General features: G+C 40.6%; 1 protein-coding gene across 1 annotated transcript in view; it reads left to right on the top strand.

Annotated features, from left to right (window-relative positions):
* The window catches only part of MYO19 (myosin XIX), a 521756-nt gene that overhangs the window by 478529 nt on the left and 28343 nt on the right, over positions 1–14884 (top strand). The window contains exons 20-22 of the mRNA XM_072133499.1: positions 14233–14372; positions 14452–14581; positions 14675–14760. Of these exons, the coding sequence (XP_071989600.1) occupies positions 14233–14372; positions 14452–14581; positions 14675–14760 (356 nt within the window). The remainder of the gene's footprint in view (positions 1–14232; positions 14373–14451; positions 14582–14674; positions 14761–14884) is intronic.

Genomic DNA, 14884 nt, shown 5'->3' with positions numbered 1-14884 from the left:
ATGTGCAATTTCAGGTGAAGAATAAAGGGAGAAAGGCATTGAAGGTGACGACTGCTAGATAGTTTAAAGGGTTCTTCCCATCTGGGCATTTACATTTAATTGAATTCATTTGCCATATGTAAACATTTCTTCAATTGGATGTTATTAAAAAAAATGTTCATGTGTGAAGATAATTTTTCATAAATGTAGTCATTCCGTCCCTTAGAAACGAGATGGCTTCATCGGATACGACCACCTCACATTTTGGCAGCAGTGGCCAGACATGCACGATTGTGTTCTGCCTGACCACCTGGCTTCAGCAATCATTACCACAGGACGACTGTGCGACATGCAGTAACTCCAGGACATTTCATATACAAAAACCTTTTGTTTCTTTGTGCAATCCCTCCAGCAGCGGTGGCCGTATCCGAGGAAGCCATCTTGTTTATAAGGGACAACATGGCAACATTTATGAGGTATTATCTTCACGCAGGAACTTTTTTTTGAATTTTTTTTAAATTTGCCAATTGAAGAAATGTTTACTTTTGGCAAATGAATCCAATTAAATGTAAATGCCCAGATGGGAATATCGCTTTAAGGACTGTTATCTCGGAGAGCTGAACTACCGCTATCATAGTATCATAGTTTATACAGTTGAAAAAAGACACATGTCCATCAAGTTCAACCAAGGAAGGGAAGGGATTGGATGAGGAAGAGATTTATGGGAAACAATTCTATATAACATAACCATCAATGTTTCCGCCTTTTTTGTGGCGCTCTCCCCGCCCGTTATTAGCAGGCAGCGCCAGAAAAAATGAGATTTTCCACCACCTATGACTATTTTCTTAAAATGGGTGTGGTTTATGTGTTGTGGATATTCCGGCATAATTAATATGAGTCATATAAAATTTTTTAGCGCAGAAAAGTGTTGGAGAGTAGACCAATAGAAATTTGGTCTAGCAGCAGTGAGCTTCCATTCTCAAAGATTGCAGGTAAATCTGTGACCTTTTGAGCTGGTTGAGAATCTGAAGCATTGCTTTGTTCTATAAAACTCTCCGAATTGGGAGAAAAAAAATAACTTTCATGTGGAACTCTACAGTCTATTCTTGTTCTTAAAAAATGAAAGCCATTCCATGCAACAAATTGGCAAGAAACTGAAGATTTGCTACAACTGTGTGTACTACTCCCTTTGCAGCAGAGCACAAACAGGCTCTAACCAAAGTAAAAAGAATGGTGGGAGGGCAAAGCAGTTGCACACTGTGTGAGTATATGCGGGAAGTTTTTGTTCCGTTATTGTTAGTGGGTTGGGGAGGGTGGGAAGGGGGATTCAGGTAAATGCTTGGTGGGGGCCAGAAAACATTGCAAACACATATATGCATATCTGACAGTTTTGGACCCTATAGGTCAGTGATGGCGAACCTTTTAGAGATTGAGTGCCCAAAATGAGACCCAAAAACCACAAGCTTTTCCCAAAGTGCCAACACAGCAATTTAGGCAGTAACAAACTTATTGCTACCAGAATCTTTGAGCTCCAATCCGAGTCTGTCCACACCTTTTTACTCTTTCGACAGGACCAAGCAGCTCAGGGTGGGTCACTTTAAAATAGCAGGGCACTACTTGGACTGCCTGAGACTGCAGGAAGATGCCATATCTGCCAAACTCTGTGCCTGGGAGACAGCCCGTGTGCCCACAGAGATGCGTCCGAGTGCCATCTCTGGCACCAGTGCCATTGGTTCGCCACCACTGCTATAGGTGGAGCGCTGCCGCCCTCTTGTGGAGATAGAGGGTATAACAGTGTCAATGAGATACACTTTACTGAACATCTATGGCACTCCTTATAGCAGTGATGGCGAACCTTTTAGCGACCGAGTCCCCAAACTGCAACCCAGACCCCCCTTATTTATCGCGAGGTGCCAACTAAAAATTAAAGCAGTAAGTTATTGCTCCCTGTTCTTCAACTTTCAATCAGATTGGCCTCCTGAGGACAGCAACAGTAGAAAGATGGAAAATTTGCATCATTTTAGCTTCTTTCCAGTGTCCCTCTGTGCACTCATTATGAGTGTACAGAGTGACACTGGGGCCAACAGGAGGTCCTCCGAAGATAATTTTGCCCTGTCTACTCATTCTCCCTCTTCCTACAGTTTAAGTAGAGAAGCAAGTATCAAAATATGTCTGAAAGCAGCATCTTTTAAGTGGCTTGCAACTGCAATAAGATTCTTTGAGTCCTGTCTATTGTGCTGAGGCGATGGCCCAAGTGCCCACGGAAAGGGCTCTGAGTGCCGCCTCTGGCACCCATGCCATAGGTTCGCCACCACTGCCTTATAGCAATAGTTATTTGGAATATACGAGGGGCTGGCGAGCCAAAAAAGAGGCAGGCAGTGTTGGACACACGTAAAAATCATACCCCGGGGGTTTGCTGATGGCAAGAAGCCAACCTGACGAAAGAAACACCAAAATATCTAAGCCCTAAATTGACTGGTCTATGCAATCATTCAGTGTATTCATCTAACTCTAGAGGGGTTAGGGTGATTTTTCATAATCAAGTTCCATTTACCTGCCAGACTCACTGATTGACAAGGAAGTCCACTTCATATGTTTTTATGGGGAACTGTATAATGTCCGTCTTATGCTAATGGAGGTGTATGTACCCCCGCCCTATCCCGCTATAGTCCTACAGAAGTTGCTATGTTTTGTGGAAAAACGCCCAGGTATCCCCTTGTTAATGCTAGGAGATTTTAATAATGTGCTTGATGACGATAAATTTAGCGATTCCCGCCTCTAATCTCTGTCTAATACCGCTGTTCAATTTGGTTGCACAATAATCGACATTGGATTGGTAGATGTATGGCGCATGTAACACTCCATGGACAAACAATATTCCTATCACTCCAGATCGAATAATACGTTTTCCAGGATTGATTTAGCTTTTGTAATCTACTAATGATCCCTATGATCTTAGAAGCTAAATACTTGCCAAGACGTCTTTCAGATCACTCCCTGCTCTTAGTGCGGTTGTGACCCTTGCTAGAACCTACTAGAGAATTGAGATGCAGACGCTTCAATCCGTTCTGGCTGCCAGTGTTATCTGAAAAAGGTTGTATAATGGAACTACAAACTACACTTATTGCTTTTCTCCAGCGTAAAGAGGGATCTACATCCCCTCTCTTAGTGTGGGACTGTGCCAAAGTTTGTTTTAAAGATAGCCTGGTCAGGGAGGTAGCCGGAGTAATACGGAAGTCTAAGGAATTTGGGGGAGTTCTTGGTTCTTTGGGGGAGTTCTTGCCATCTGAGACGAATAAATTGTCATGGGAGGGGGGTGCAGAATCAATTTACTGCGCTTCTTCTGCAGGCAGAGGTTTTATGAGGGGGGGGGGGGAGCCGGCCACCTTCTAGCTATTATGGCCTCTAATCAGAGGACGGCCACTCATATGACGGCCACTCATATGAGTATATACCAGCGATTAGGAACACAGATGGCAAAGTAGTCACCTAGACTCAAGAAATATTAGATAGCTTTAAATCTTTTTACTCTTCCCTTTACTCATCTAAGGTCAGCCTCACGCAAGAGCAATTAGACAGTTTTTTGGACAGCCTTACGTTTCCTAAATTAGATAGAGAACAAAGGTCGGCACTGGAAGCCCCGTTTACATTAGAAGAGCCAGAACTTGCATTAGATTCCATGTCCAGGAATAGATGGAATTCCAGTAGAAATTTTTAAAACATTTAGAGACATTATTCTTCCTCGCTTACTAACACTATATAACGAGGCTTTAGACTTAGGCCAACTGTCACCATCAATGAGGGAGGCAGTCATAGTAATTCTTTTAAAACCAGGGAAAAAGACCCACTTGAAATGGACTCATATCGTCCTATCTCGCTCCTTACAGATTCGATTTTGAACTGTTGGCTAAAATGCTAGCGACGAGGATGTCTAATGTCATCACGTCAGTTATACATACTGATCAAGCAGGGTTTATGCCTAATATGTCCCCAGCTTAAACCAAACAATGTGAAGCGTGATCTCATGCACAGAGATCAATGTTTAAATGGCCAACACACTAAAGAGCAAGATTGAACCCAAAAAAGAAAAAAGGTAAGTGTGTAAAGGCTGAAAAATCAATAAACTTTATTACAATTCATATACAAATGATCAAAAAATCCTACATGCATGATTAAAAACATTTAAAAGTGTACAAAAACACATACAAACAACAAAGTGGGTCAGAGTCAGGTTACCCAGACCCACATACGGCCACAGGTCAACACAGAAATGTGTGGATGCAATACCCTCACAAGAATAAAAATGAGAATGTAGCCCTGAAAACTCTGCCTAATTACTGTCCTGAGGAAATAAGAGAAATAGATCAAAATGCAAAATGCTCAAAAAGAGTCAAATGGAAATCCTGCACAAAGCCCAGGACAGAAGTAAACCTAGTTGGTAGAACCAAAAAGTATAACAGGGAACAAAGGTAATCCCATACAGTCAAAAACAGAGCAGAGCCCAAGCCATCAAAAATTGCTAATCATCAAAGCCACAGTGGAAGGAGGGAGAATTAGATCACAGACCCGCGGCCGAAGGCATCCCACGCGTTCCTGAGGAAGTCGCAATAAAGTTTATTGATTTTTCAGCCTTTACACACTTACCTTTTTTCTTTTTTGGGTTTAATATGTCCCCAGCTATCAATCTGCGCAGGCTATACCTAAACATCCAAGCCTCTCGTAGCCATTTATCGGATTCTGCGGTCGTGTCTTTTGATGCGGCCAAGGCATTCGATAGTGTGGAATGGCAATATTTATTATACCATACCTGAGGGTCATTAATTTCCAATAGTCGCCCGTCTAGCGACCAAAAATAACCCCTTTCATATCCACCAGGGCTATAATGAAGGGTTGATTAAGACGTAACCTTTATTAAATCCATTATTTTAGAGCAAGACATGTTAAAACCACAAATAGACTGCATACACACTATTTGATTAGCCAGGAGATAGGGCATCTATCCTTGCTGCTGTCCGGGGATATACTCTCGGTGGGTTTGATCAGTTCCCACCTATTTGCAGAAGATAAATGGAGGGTTGCAGCTGGGATGTAGAAGTCACTACATCTCCCTTTGTTATGCTTGGGTACAGCAACAATTGCTATATGTTCCCTAGGGTATTATTGATTTCTAAACCCTACTGCTTTCTTTCAATTGTGAATGGCTATCTATTGCTATTTAAAAGTAGAACAACAGGTCAGCTTTGCCCACCCGACATGTTTCGCCCAACAGGCGTCATCAGGGGTTAGGGGCTGACCTGAGGGTCAGGGTCAGACTTGGGGGGCCTAGGGCAGTGATGGAGAACCTTTTAGAGATCAAGTGCCCAAAATGAGACCCAAGACACACTAGCTTTTCCCAAAGTGCCAACACGGCAATTTAGGCAGTAACAAACTTATTGCTACCAGAATGTTTGAGCTCCAATTCCGCCCTGTCCACACCTTCTTACCCTTTGGACAGGACCATGCAGCACAGGATGAGTCACTTTAAAATAGCAGGTCACTACTATTGGACTGCCTGAGACTGCAGGAAGTTGCCATGTAAGGCAAATTCTGTGCCTGGAAGACAACCAGTGTGCCCACAAAGAGGTCTCCGATTGCCATCTCTGGCACCAGTGCCATAGGGCCACCACTGGCCTAGGGTCTACCAGTGAAATTGATTGTGGGGGCCCACCTCCTGCCACTTGCAAATGTTACCAGTATTTTCTAAGGCTATGTTTATAGAATGAGTTTTTATAACGTTTTGAAAGGGACAGCAAATGCATATATATACAGAGCAAGATGGATACCATAATAAAACATAACTTTTAATAGATAATATATAAAATATCCCTTCCAGGGAAAGTAGAATTCATAAAAACCATCACCCACTAAACAATTCGTAGGGCAGTAAACATGTGCATTATTATCATGCAAAAAATGGTAGGGGTTAAAATAGATGGAAAGATCTCACCCAGTCGTTGAGTGGTGCCGTGCAGGTCGAGGATGGGAGGCTCCAGATGAGGTAAATCTCTTAATCTCAATTGCATCTGGCCCTAATGTCCCAAACGTTAATGACTCCTGTCCTGACAAGCACAGTCCCACAATATAAACTTTCCCTACAACCCACACTTAGATAAGTCAAATGCCCTCATCAATAAATCTTTACAAGAAGAAGGTCCCAATAAGTCCCGACGCGGTTCCTCCTCTTATTAAAGGATTCATCATGGGACAATTGATGTTGGCACAGCGTGCCCAGTTGGGGTGAAAAGTGTGGAGAGTTAAGGAGAGCCCGGCTTCCTAAGCATGCAGGCTCAGGTCAGTTGGCGTGCGCAAATGCATCAGGAAAAATGCATCTCAAAACACATCAGTATGAATGATAGTCAAGACACGGATCTATTTTGAGATGCATTTTTCCCAATGTGTTTGCAATTTATTTTAAAACATATTTTAGGTGCATCTTCTCCCCAGATTGTCTGTATTCCTAAAATGTAATTCAATCTTGTGAACATAGATTACTATTACTCCAAAAAGCTCTCAAAGAGATTAAAATATTTCAAAAATCTATATGTAATGGTTACCTTAAATTAAACATACCTTTCTGTTTGTTATTATGATGCTTGTTCAGCCTCTTTTCTGTTCCACACAGAAGCAGATGTGGGAGGGGCCTAGCTGGGCACATGTACAGCACTGATAGAAGCTGTTATTTCACAACTCTTCAGTGGCCTCATCTCAGTGCTACAGAGTGCTCAGCCTTCAGAGTCTCCTTCCACCTGCTGTGTTCAAATAATCCCTGCACATACTGATTCCTAGCACAGCAGGAATCTACTATAGATGCTGTGTTTCACCTACCAAAGCCCTGACACTGTTTTCCTTTTCCTGGTCACTAATTGAAAAAGAAAATGAATTATATATATATATTATATATACACATACATATATATCTGTATACACACACCTTTATAATCAGTAACATATTCTGAACCTTTCATATCAGCCTTATTTATAAAAACTGTAACGCAGTCTGTTGTTCATAGCAATCAGTCACAGCTCAGCTATAATTTTTTCAAAACCGTATGAAAATATAAAGCTCCGTATAGTGTGTGTGCATGTGTGTGTAATATATGTATATATATATATTACACACACTTTACTGAGGAGTGACAGGTTATATATTATTTATCACCAGTCACTTCTTAGTGAGTGTGGTGTGTCTGACGAATATGAACCCATATTTTTGTGCTGCTCTGGAATTTTCTCATATACATATACACACATATATACATATACACACACAGACAGGAATGGGAATGGGACACATTTACTAAGGGCTGTGCGGCAGTTTTCTGTCGGACTTTGCCCATTTTTAGTGTAAACAGCTCGAACATGTAAATAAGAAGTTTCCACAAAACATATGTGTCACATGTGACCTTTTTGTGACACAGCTGCACTAAGCACTATGCAACACAAATTAGGGGGCATTCCGACGCTCAGTCAGACCGTGCGCCAGATTTTGCATGCAAAGTCTGACAGAAGTGTGTCTGACTTGTGTGTCCGGCACATCCTGCACTATACACAGGCAAACTGCAGGTTATACACACTGATCTGTTGTTAGCACATGTGCCCCACTGTGTTCTCACAGTATCATGGTCGGTCAGGCATGTTGGAGGTCTAGATAGGTGCAGGGGAGGCAAATCTCACATGTATCGGCACTCCCAAGTGACATCCTCAGGAGTAAGTGGTCCTTATGCACGGGGTTGGCCTCCCCTGATTTTATCTAGACCTACGACATGCTTGCACTACTGTCAGCTTGACCGACCATGATGCTGTGAGATTACATTCTTTTGCTCCACTTGTATGCATAGATTGTACGATTGAGTCAGGGATCTTTCTGATTTCATTTATTTGTCATGCCATTTATTCGGAAGGTCCAGTATCATGTTTGATTATATTTGACACTTGGCAGGAGTGAAGGGTGTTTTCAGGGACACTGCTTTGTACTTCCTTGTCCCTGAAATTCTGTGCATTAACATGGACCTTTTTAGTTGTTTTTATTATTTTTTACTAATAAACTTTTGCATTTTTGTATGTTACTTTGGAGCCGTTAATTGCTTCTCTTGTGTTTCTTGTAAGGAATTGTGACTAAATCACAGCTTGTACGCCTGTTTTTAGGTGCACAAACTGTAATAAATGTGTCGCTATGTATTGTGAAAAGATTGCTAGATAGAAGATAGATAGGAAAAATGGATAGATAATGGATATACAGATGATATTTAAATAGGTAGGAGATAGATAGCAAATAGATGATAGATGTTAGATTGATTGTAGGACTTGGTTAGATAAATAGGTGACAGAATCCCACATGTTGCTGATCTTTAGCTACTTTCCTGCTAGTCAGGGACAGGGGCCCCTTTGCAGGACAACAGAGTATAGGGGGACTGCAGGACCTGTTGGAACTCAGGAGAGGTCAGAGCTCAGCCTGTTGCTTGTATTATCTCTGCAGCCTGAGCTTTCATGTTAGGGAAGGACTGTCCTCTGTACAGCTGATACCCATGTCTGGCTGCATTTACCTTGCATGTGCTGCTGTAAGCCCTGGTGAAGTTGAAGCTTGAAATAAGCAGTGGAAATCGCATCCTTCACTCTTGTAGACAGCTAAGTTCTCTGCCCCTCCTACTCTCTCACTTCCTATTGGCTGCAGTGTGTCAGCTGATCTCTCAGTGTGGAGAGGAGCTGTGAGCCGGTGATGGAATATGTAGCAGCTGGCTGAATCCTTGTGCGCAGACTCAGCCAGATCAGAAGTATCTCAGGACGGACACAGCAACCAGAACGGGGAGGCAGCAACCATTACATAAGGAGTTATCTCAGTAAGGCTGCATATTTTGTAATAAGTGTAAATGCTGAAAGTACATTTCACAATGGATTGGACACAATTACAGCCATGTGCTATGGTGGCACAACCCCTTATATTGTGGCCTCCTCTCATCTCTCCAATCATATATATTGTGACCTCTCACTTCCCCCTCTTATTGTGGCCCCGCTCATCTCCCCCTCATTGTGTGACCTCTCATCTTCTCATATTGTGGCCACTCTCATCTCTCCCTCATATTGTGACCTCTTATCTTCCCCTCATATTTTGGCCCCTCATCTCCTCCCCATCATATTGTGGCTTCTCTCATCTCTCCCTCATATTGTGGCTTCTCTCATCTCTCCCTCATATTGTGGCTTCTCTCATCTCCCCCTCATATTGTGGCTTCTCTCATCTCCCCCCTCATATTGTGGCTTCTCTCATCTCCCCCCTCATATTGTGGCTTCTCTCATCTCCCCCCTCATATTGTGGCTTCTCTCATCTCCCCTCATATTGTGGCTTCTCTCATCATCTTATATTGTGGCTTCTCTCATCTCATATTGTGGCTTCTTTCATCTCCCCCTCTTATTGTGTCCGCTCATTTACAACTCTTATTGTGGCTTCTCTCCTCTCCCCCCAATTTCCTCTCTCATAACCACCCCCCCTATTTTGTTCCCTTCCCATACCCCCCATAATGTGGGCCCCCTCTAACACTGTGACCATATTGTAGCCTCCTCTCATCTCCCTCTTTTATTGTGACATCTCACCTCTCCCTCATATTGTGGTCCTTCATCTCCCCCTTATATACTGGCCCCTTATCTCCCCCTTATATACTGGCCCCTTATCTCCCCCTCATATTGTGGCCTCTCTCATCTCTCCCTTGTATTGTAGCCCCCTCTTATACCCCCAAATTGATGGCCCCCTCTCATACACCCCGTATTTTGGCTGCCTCTCATATGCCCCATAATTTCTTCTCTCTCAACCCTCCCCCATAACCCTCTCCCCATCGTGTAGGCCCCTCTCATATCCCCCTATATTGTGGTCCGCCACTCTAACTTCGTTGCTTGTTTCAAATTATTTAAAAAAAAAAAAAACACCACATACTTACCTGGCCACTTCCCCAGCAGCTCTGCCTTTCTTTCCATGCCTGCTGACAACACAGCTATGGAGGACATGGATGAAGCAGAGAGCTTATAGCTTTGTGCACCATCTGGTTATTCATCTCGATCTGTGCCCAAACACAGATAGAGTTGAAGTCCTGACAGCTTACAGAGGGCGGTGTTACAGTCATCTTGGGTGGAGTCATCATTAAGTAAGGGGCTGAGCTAAAAGGCTGGCACATGGGTTGGCCAGTCCGACCCTGCTGAGTACATAATAAGTGAAGTAATGTGCTGTGAGTCCAAAAATGTTTGCTATCTACTCACAAAGCAGTAAGATTTTACACAATTCTGTGTGTGGGATATGACTTACACACATACATTTATATGCTTACACAATATAATGCCATACCGCTACCCTTTGTGACCTTTTCCATGAAGCTCAGTCTCTGTATATTTTGATTATATATAATATATATATATATATATATCAGAAGATCTTCAGCAAAGGGCAGAGAAGGAAAAGTGCATCTAACAATGTGATATATATGGCATATGCTCCTCCGTTCCGCAAATTCACAGGCTGTTGCACTGTCTTCCCGTTATCATCCTGCAGTAATCTCATGGAAGCAGCACACAGTGAAAGGGGGAAAATGCTCTTGCACAATCTAACAGTCTTTGTAGCTGCAGCTTGGAGGGGGTCTGGTAACAGTTCTGGCTCATTTGCGTGTTTGTAAAGGATGATTTTAGAAGGCAGGAACCCATGGATATGAAATATAAGATTACCACAGTCACAGTTCCAGAATGTATGAGCAAGTATCCCTGTTTTAGCTCACAGAAACTATAAGCCTGATGTGATCTGATTCTTGTCTTTAATATGAAATTAAAAGTATGGGGCGTTGGAAGTGACAAATCTGCAGACTCTAAACGTAGGTTTATCTTAAGTACAACTCTACTCTTTTTCCCATGATAATTTTTTAAATTGGTGAGATTTCACAAAAAATAGGGAATAAATATTTTATTCCTGCCTGAGGGTATAATAGTGTAATACAGTAAAACTATGTGTAATTTTATTAATGTGCCATGATTCCAAAGAATTTTTATTATCTGCTCAAAAGGCAAACAGTCAGATTTTATGCAATTATTTGTGTGGTATCTGACTTGGTAGTGTTGCACTGATGCAAGAATTTTGAGTCTGATATGATACCTGATACTCAATACCTATTTGATACTGTACACAAATAGAAAACAGTACCATTATAGTGCAAAGCAGCATCATCCCACATTTCTGGCCCTTGAGCGTATGGCCACACGGAGGGTGCAGAAGGGAAGTAGGGCCATGCAGTAGCCACTTTTGTAACGGTTCTAAGCAAGCTATAAAATACTAACTTTTTGTTTGTGGCCATGTGAGGACTTATTTTTTGTGGGATGAGATGCATTTTTCAGTTATACTATTTTGGAGAGGCTTAGCCCTATTGATCAAAATATGTTAACTCATTTTTTTTTTGGGGGGGGGGGGCACATGTCAATTCTGTAATTGATTTTTTTCATTGTTTTTCATTTAGTGTTCACCATATAGCCTAATGTGGTACCTTCATTCTATGGGTCAGTACTATAACAGCGATACTACATTCCTATATTTTTCTTACATTTTATAAATTTTACGGAATAAAATATAATGTGAAAAAATTTATAATTTTTGGCATTGTTATCTTCCGAGAGGTATAAAAGCTGTAAAATCCAAGCCCACAAGAAAACGGCGCAAATTGGTTTTTTCACCATTTTCACTGCATTTGGAATTTTTTTCCTGCTTCCCAGTACATGGCATGGAATAGTAAACACCGTCACTATGAAGGGCAATTTGTTACGCAGAAAATAAGCTGACACACAGCTCTGTACGTGGAAAAATATAAAAGTTATAGATTTTTGAAAGTGTGGAGTGAAAAATAGAAATAGGCCAGGTCGTTAAGGGGTTAAAAATCTACTAAAACACAATAAAAGCTATACATATTCGGTATCTCCATGATAGTAGGGACCCAAAGTATAATTCGGATGTTACCTTTGGAGCACAGAATGAAAGGCGTTAAATTCAAGGCCTAAAAGAAAATGGTGCAAATGTGGGGTTTTTTTTGTCAGTTTCACTGAAATTTTTTTTGCAGCTTCCCAATGCATGGTATAGAGTATTAAATACCATCACTAAGAAGTACAATTTGTTACGCAAAAAACAAGCACCCATACAGCTCTGTATACAGAAAAATAAAAAAGTTATTAAATTGGGGCTGTGTCCTTAGAGGGTTCATTATTACAAGAACGGAGTTCTGGTTTGTCATTGTGGTAAGGTCCAAAACAATGCAGTGTGTCTGTTCTTGGCTCTGTATCAACTTTAAGGGGTTAAGATAGATAACATCTGATAAGAGAATTGCAGAGAGGAAGCCAAGTGACCTGATTTTATTTTCTGGTTTTGATTGCTGTCATTGCTATATTTGTATATACCTTGGGGGGTCTGATATTTTGTCAAAATGAAAAGAACCTTTACAGAACCCATCATAAGCTCTTAGAAGTTTGAGAATGTGTTTTCATCAAATTTACCACAGCAAACTACTAGCAGCTTCTGGTAGGATTTGAAATTTAATTTCTAGAATTCCCTCTTCTATGAAATGGCAACCATTTACCTAGAAAACAAATCACTTTCAAAGCCATGTGAAATTGAGCAGAAAAGAGTCCCATTGTGTCTGAGATGAGTCAAGTGCAAAGACTGCAGAGTGGGAGTGTCACTTCAGAAACCACTATTTTGGTTCTATATTACCTACAGACATGATTAAATGCAAGTTGCAGATAAAGATCTAGTTCCCGCCTATTTCTTTAACTGACGGTATAAACGGTTCTGTAGCTCACAGAACCACAAGCCTGGTGCGATTCTCATCTTTATTATGACAACTAAAGCATATTTGTAGGTACTATAGAACAAACAGTTCTGGTGTCATTTGAAAGAGGAGAATCTCCCACATAATAGACAATATCCACAGTCGAATTCACACTTCAGAACTATGTTTCTAGGTGCCAAGGTTCAAAATATATAGATATTTGAAGTGTGCCCCTGCCATGATGTGGCACACGTCCTTTCTGAATGGGGTATGTGCACTTAGGTCGTATATATAGCCATATTTCAGTCATAAAAGGGTCAATCTAAATTGACTCACTTTTGGAAAAAGGACCAGTGCAAATTCAGGACTTGTCAGACAATGAATGAACTAGACACTACCTAACTTAATATCTTTTCAGCTGTCTGTCTGATATCTTTACTTTTTTCTCACATTTTTCTTTAGTTTCCTTTTCTCTCTATTTGGATATCACTTTACTGTTTGCAGCTTGGGATCTAGAATTTATAAAACTATAATAAAATGAGGTAAATATCTTGTTGAAAATATAGTAGAAAATTGTGATGTGAATAATCTTTCAACAAAATCAATACAAATTTAATTTCATTTAAAGCTTTTTGACGCTTTTATATTGTTTTTCACCAAGTTTGAAGTCGTAATCTGATTTACTTCTGTAGTCAAAATTGAAATATTTAAAGCTAAGACTACCTATATTGCTGTATATTAATTTGTTAATGAACTGTACAGTTGTGAAGTGCCTCTTTTGTGCACATCCTTCACAGACTTTAGTTTAATAAAACTTATGTCAATGTAAAAAATTGCATGATAAATTGTAGCAAAAATGTTTCAAAAGATACACTACACAGTATAAAACTGACACTTGCCAAGTTTTCACCACTCCCTGTCAAATTCTTAAAGAGGGTTGCATTAGACCCAGTGACATAACCAGGGTACAAAATACTGCAATGTAACCTTATTTTGTATATTTTTAATATGCTTCTCACCTATTACAATATGCTACAGCTGTCCAGGCAAGCAATAGGTGCCCCCAACCACCGCCCATGTGGCATTTCTGTTTGGGTGCTGAATTTGGGTTTATCCACAGCAACTAACAGCTTATCTGATGAAATGCATGCAGGCAGTTAACGGTTGATGTTCAGACACATGCCTTGTATTTAGAGGTCTCCATACATCCCTAAGTACATCATGTACTTCCAGTTATGTTGTGAGATTAATGGTTAAAAACTAATGTGAGTTGGTCTGTGTGTTTATATACAGCAGAGCTGTCTGTGTGCATGCATGTACTATGTGCAACATAGTTGGGCTTGCGTAAATGTACAATTGTGTGCCCCTTCCCATATAATATAGCTGATGATTATATAATATTTCACTTAAATCCACCACACTCTACTGCTTGCAGGCTCTTCTCCTATTGCAGAGGAAGATGAATTACACCTTGTATCACAAAACATTCTACAGCTGGTTCTAGCTAAATTGCATCCCTCTTGTAATACATTGGTACACTGTGGTACCACAAAAATATTTATGACGCACCATATGGTAAGAAAAACTTTCTTTTTATTTACTAGAAACGGCATTTAAAATACCTGATTATTCATACAACCTTAATATTTATCAGGTAGATGTACTTGAAAGACAAAGAGAATTGGCCCTTTCTGAAAGAGCATTAAAAATTCAGAGTTTTTGGAGGCAATACAGACATAGAAAATTGGCTAGAGAAAGGAGAGCAGCCATAACTATCCAAGCAGGTAAAGTAATGTAATAGTAATTGACTGTCACTTTACTACTTCACTATTATTGATACTAATATGCATATATGTTGTTATTCTACATTTATATAGCAGTCAGAAGTTGGCTTACAAGAAATCATCTTGAAAATATGCACAGGGCAGCTTCAATCATAACAAGAACCTGGAAAAAATGGAAGGTGTGTAATTTTAAAAACTAGTTTATGACAGTGGCTTGAAAAGGGTGATATACAGTGGGTACGGAAGTATTCAGACCTATTAAAATTTTTCACTTTTTACATCCAATTGGTAAAATCCGAATTT

The sequence above is a fragment of the Engystomops pustulosus genome, chromosome 2 (genome assembly GCF_040894005.1).
Source record: "Engystomops pustulosus chromosome 2, aEngPut4.maternal, whole genome shotgun sequence".
NCBI classification, from domain to species: domain Eukaryota; kingdom Metazoa; phylum Chordata; class Amphibia; order Anura; family Leptodactylidae; genus Engystomops; species Engystomops pustulosus.
Note: the sequence above shows the minus strand (reverse complement) of the source record. Positions and strands in the feature narration are given on the sequence as shown.